Source organism: Diaphorina citri, unplaced genomic scaffold (assembly GCF_000475195.1).
Source record: "Diaphorina citri unplaced genomic scaffold, Diaci psyllid genome assembly version 1.1 scaffold3396, whole genome shotgun sequence".
Classification (NCBI taxonomy): domain Eukaryota; kingdom Metazoa; phylum Arthropoda; class Insecta; order Hemiptera; family Psyllidae; genus Diaphorina; species Diaphorina citri.
Genome location: NW_007380804.1, coordinates 20,601 through 26,267, shown reverse-complemented (window position 1 = coordinate 26,267; position 5,667 = coordinate 20,601). Strand labels below are relative to the sequence as shown.

Sequence of the window (5,667 nt, the reverse complement as noted above, 5' to 3'; positions counted from 1 at the left end):
CATAGGTATTCTTTAACCACGATCGAATAAACTACGGGCTAAAAAATTCCCGGAGGGACGGACCCAGCTTGTTTGACAGAAGTTAATAAGTTAATTGTTAAAGTTTAAACTTTGATCACTTTGAAGTTTGAATTTGATTTGTTACCATAGGATTATTTTTAACCCCCGAAACTAACAAAATCCACTAGGAAAAATCCCCCAAAAAGTATACTTAGGCGGGTTCTACAACTCGGATAGGAATTGGTAATACCTACCTACAAATAATACAAATCTTTCAAGCATGGAATCGTGGGTTCGAACCCCAGGGAAGTATTAAAATTTTAATCCGTTTTAATGGATTTTTTCCCCTGAATTATTTATTGGCCATTGTTCGACTTTTTTCTTCTAATGTATTTACTTCTGTAGGTTATGTAGGTAGATGGGTTCCACAACTCGGTTAGGAATACAAATCTCGTGAGGATGGAGACGTGGGTTCGAATGCCAGTGTAGTATTAAATTTTAAATTGATGGTTTCAATGAATGTTTTTCTTTTTTTATTTCGCTAACTATTTGCCCGTTGTAGATAGCTTTTCTTCTACTGTACTGTATTGAAATTAATGGGCGATTAGAAATTCTTCGCACGTAAAAAAAAAAAAAAATAGAAATTCTTGAAATTACGAAGTATAAACAGCCATTACAATTTGGAGTACCTTGATAGAAAAAACCACAAACAAACAAACGAAACATTTCTAAATAGAAATTCTTGAAAATTCTTGGGGTAAATCATGAATAAAATTGGTATCGCCCATTTAATTTCAATACAGTACAGTAGAAGAAAAGCTATCTACAACGGGCAAATAGTTAGCGAAATAAAAAAAGAAAAACATTCATTGAAACCATCAATTTAAAATTTAATACTACACTGGCATTCGAACCCACGTCTCCATCCTCACGAGATTTGTATTCCTAACCGAGTTGTGGAACCCATCTACCTACATAACCTACAGAAGTAAATACATTAGAAGAAAAAAGTCGAACAATGGCCAATAAATAATTCAGGGGAAAAAATCCATTAAAACGGATTAAAATTTTAATACTTCCCTGGGGTTCGAACCCACGATTCCATGCTTGAAAGATTTGTATTATTTGTAGGTATTACCAATTCCTATCCGAGTTTTGTAGAACCCGCCTAAGTATATCACCAACAAGGGGAAAATGGGGAAATTCCCACGAGATTCTTATTAGAAATTCCCACAAAAAGTCCCTCTCGTTTACAACTCGGTTAGGAAATCAAATCTCGCGTCCCTATTTTATTACTACATTGTAATAATAAAGGAAGGACGGACTAATAAAGGAAGGACGGGCTAAAAATTCAGGGATTCCTGGGATTTTTTTGGGCTTTGTCTGGGACTTTTTGTGGTATTCCCGTAAGAACACTGCCCACAAGTTTTGAAAAATTAATAACGGTTAAACGGTCAAGAAAATTCATGATTTTTATTAGGTTAGTTAGTTACTGACAATTCTGACATTGGACAAATTTTATTGGATTTTGTAATTTGTATTTTGGTTGGAAGTTGGAATTCGAATGTGTGTTTGTGTTTTTCTTTTTTGTTTTCTTATTTGATGAGTGCGTTTTTGTTTTCTTAATTGTTTTCTTATAGTAAAATTTTCCATTGCTATTGTAAAAATTTCCATTGCAATATGAAGGTTGAGATGGAAACAGAAAACTATCATGAAATCAAAAATGATGCCCTACGCTTCATCAGAACTTATCAGAGAAGTAAGTAAGATGATAGCAATTCCTTATTAGAACCGTGATCTGTTGTTTTATTCATAACTAGTGTTTGACCTGTCCTTTGTACAGGACCACACACACACAGTCACACTTTGTGCTCTTTGACATGCCAATGGTTTGAGGATGTACTGCAGACATAAAAAGATAAAACAAGCTGGGTCTGTTCCTTCAGGAATTTTTTAGCCCGTAGTTTATTCAATTGTGATTAAAGAAAATCAGTACTTATGTACCTACTTAATTTGTTTAATATTCAGTTTATTATTATTCTTGATTTGATTTTTCAATTTTACTTTCATGTAATGATTTAAAATCAAGACTAGAGCTTGTTCTCCCTTTATTCCCAATATAAGGTTCAAGTCACCCATCCATTTATTGGCCTTTCTCATTTTGAGTTCATAGGTCGTTGTGACAAATTTCAAGATCAGAGCTCATTTGTGTGAGAAAATGTGATTTTTTTTATTTTTTTTTTATTTTTGGCTTTATGGTTCTCTGGACAAAATTTGCACCACCATTTTTGTGTTCCTGGTAAAAAGACCTTTAATTTGATATATAGGTTGACCAGGTTTGGATAAGTCCTTCTATGGGGACAGAGTGACAGATGACACCAAAGCGAATACAATAGTCTGTCCCTTATACCTTTTTATTACTATTGTAATAATAAAGGAAGGATGGACTAAAAAGTAGGAGACATAGAAGGTTCTCATTAGAGACCGATTTCAAGTCAAACTGTCAAGAAATTAAAGAGCCATGGCCAATTTTTAGGTTGTCACCACAGAGAATTGGGCCTTTCATAGGATTTCAAGGATCTTGGTGGTGGCTAAGAATCGGGAAATGGTGAGAAGTGATATGGTAGTACCAAAGAGGTAATGTGGCCCCTAAAAGGCCCCAACAGGGCCCAAGTGTGTGTGTTTTTTTTTGTCATAGGAAATGTAACAAGACTAGAGTCTGTTCTTCCTTTATTCCTTTTAATGTTTACTAATAACTACCAGTATAATGTTTAAGTCACCCATCCATTTATTGGCCTTCGTTGGCATAGCTTAACATAGGTAACACTAAAAATGGTCTTAAATTAACAACTGGAGTGTTATCTAAGTAAAACTTTCTTGCTTTGAGTTTATAGGTTGTTGTGACAAATTTCAAGATCAGAGCTCATTTGTGTGAGAAAATGTAAAAAAAAATAATAATAATAATAATAAAATAAAATAAAATAATCCCCCACACCTAAACCATTTTTTACTTTCTATTACTACAGTATAGCGGAGCTATACTAGTAATGAAAGTATTGCAATCGGTCCAAATTTTCAAAATCGGGAAATGGTTGGAAATATCCGTTTTGGGATCCCCTGATGTCAAAAAAGTGATTTTTAGCCCATGGTCTGTACGTAACGTACGTACGTACGTAACATACGTACGTACGTAACGTAACGTACGTACGTACGTACGTACTACAGGTTTAAATGGGAAAAAATAGAAAGTTGTGAACAAAATATCTCAAGAACGGCTTGTCGTAGAGAAATGAAATTTGGTATGCTATCCCGGTATGGTCCAAGGACGCGACTGTAACAATTTGGCAAAAATCGGATAATCACCCATCCAGATATTAACCAAAGTAATTGTTACGTAACCCTCATTTCGTGGAAAATGTTGAAAAACACAACAAAATCCAATCCAAATTGTGTTATTCCTCGAAAGTTGATTAAACTCGGTCCCACTGGTCACAACAATTCCCCAATCGCAAAATTGCGTTTTTCGCTCGAAAGTGTTATACTCGACACTATCACAACAAATATCCCAACTCCGAATGCGGTTTTTCCCTCGAAAGTGTTAAACTCGTCGACTGTTCACGCATAATTTCCCAATCCAATTTGTGTTGTTCTCTACGGACATTGTGTTTACTCTTCTGGTCGACTGGTCACAATAATTCTCCCAATCCAATTTGTGTTTTTTTTCTCCAAAAAAAAATTAAAAGGAACAGAACACCGAACTGTGGATTCAAAGGGCATTCGCCTTCCAGACATGAGCCAAGGCTTTCGATTCTCTCGTCTCCTGCCAAACTTTAGGTAAGGCTCTCGGCCTTTGGGCATAGACAAATCTATCTTTCTAGGGCGGGACCCCCGGCCTTAACTTGGGCGATTGCTCGGTTACCAAACAGTTGCGATTGCGACCAGACCCGATCGCCCCTGCAAATTTTGTCTCTCCTGTCTCTTGATCGCAGACCGACACCCCCCCCTGACTAATTTGTCCCTCGCCTCTTATGCGAATTGGGCATTGTCGGATCGTTCGAACCGGCCTAACCCGTCAAGCGAGTTTCCGCAGACGAGCAGACGGAAAATTTCTGGTTCGTGTTCAAGGAGTGCCTACCAACTGACCGCCAAAGGTCAGCTTCGGCCCGGGTTAAGATCTGCTCCGATCTCGATTCCTCTGGTAGTGGGGCCCACATATCGTCTGATGTTTTTCCGTAGGAAAAAAAACTAACGACCGATAGCCGGTAAGCCGCTTCTCGATTTCAGGCGATGTTGTTGTTGTTGTTGCTCGGGTCAAACACAGATTCTATTGCCGAAGCGTGAACTCATGAAAAACATTATATCAACACTTTGTTCTCGGCCCATTGATCGTTTCAAGGAGGGGGACAAAGTTCCTATTTCAGGCGGGGCCCGCCCCTTAGGTTGGGCGGTTGATCGTGAATGTTTTGAAGGAACTAGGTGTCCATTTTACCACCTACCGGTGTCACTGGGCCCAAATGTGTGTTTTTGGTTGCTCCTCGTTAACTTGTTCCCGTTTAGGTTTAGCGATTCTGCTCTGTCCGGACACCGGCTTACAGGTAAGACAAACTTTCTTGCTGAAAGGGCTTGAGGACGACTCCCATTCATCGGGAAACTTAACCCGGGAGGAACTCGAAACTTCGGGGGGACTTTGAACCTTAGGGTGTAAGGGCGTGAACCTTAAATTGGGGAAATTTCCTGGGTCGGCAATTTATATGCCGTGTTTGGTAAAAAAGAAGATTTGGCCGGGTGCTGCATAATATGCAAAAGATAAAAAAGGTTAAAGTTACACATTAAACACTGCCTATACATGCCGACCATGGTTACTACCTTAGAAAAAGTTTGCGAAAGATTTCTTCAGTTATCTCGCGGCACCGTACAACCCTAAAAAAAGTACAGAGGTCACAACGAAAAAAAAATTAGTAGTTAATGACTCGCTGCATTTGATATGCCAGCCCCGACCTTTAAAAGTTTTTCAACAGAAACAACTAAAATCGCGATTTTTTTTTTTTTTTTTTTTTGTTTTACTATTTTTAGTACCCAATCCTTTCAGTCTTAAGTTTTTTCATTTTTCAAAATCTGAGTTTTAACTGGTAATGAAACCTACTGTTAATTTTTTATTTTTTTATTTATTCCATTAAAATCTTACAAAAACCAACTTTTTTTAGACCATTGCACATATGTAAGTGTGTTGAATAGATAATGGTAATTCAGCCTGTCCAAAGATTTTCCAAAAGTGGCTAAAGGCTAAGGCGTACTTTTTTAGTGTACCCCTAGTTGATAAGGTGAACGAATAAACCATTGCCTATGAAAACAAGTGGTTTATATTCCCTTCTATACAACTGTGGTCCCCTCATAGCTTGGGCCGTTGAAGAGTTGACATTCAGTCTCTCACGATTTTCATCGTGGTAAGCCCTAAGGCGCACTTTTAGTGTACTCTACTGATAGGTGAACGAATAAACCATTGCAAGGTGCTTATTTTCCCTTTAACAAGCTGTGTCCCTTCATAAGTTGCGGCGTTGGAAGAGTTGGCATCTCAGCTGTCATGATTCATCGTGGTGAAGCGAAGCCGCACTTTTTAGTGGTAACTAATCTTATAAAGTTAGCTCTACTGTTTACAAAAGCTAGCAG

The 5,667-nt window shown here is 37.8% G+C and overlaps 1 protein-coding gene across 1 annotated transcript in view; it reads left to right on the top strand.

The window, feature by feature from the left end:
- The first annotated feature begins 1,456 nt into the window (after positions 1-1,456).
- The window catches only part of LOC113471956, a 16,909-nt gene continuing 12,698 nt past the window's right edge, over positions 1,457-5,667 (top strand). The window contains exon 1 of the mRNA XM_026831460.1: positions 1,457-1,759. Coding sequence (XP_026687261.1) covers positions 1,681-1,759 — 79 coding nt within the window. The 5' untranslated portion in view covers positions 1,457-1,680. The remainder of the gene's footprint in view (positions 1,760-5,667) is intronic.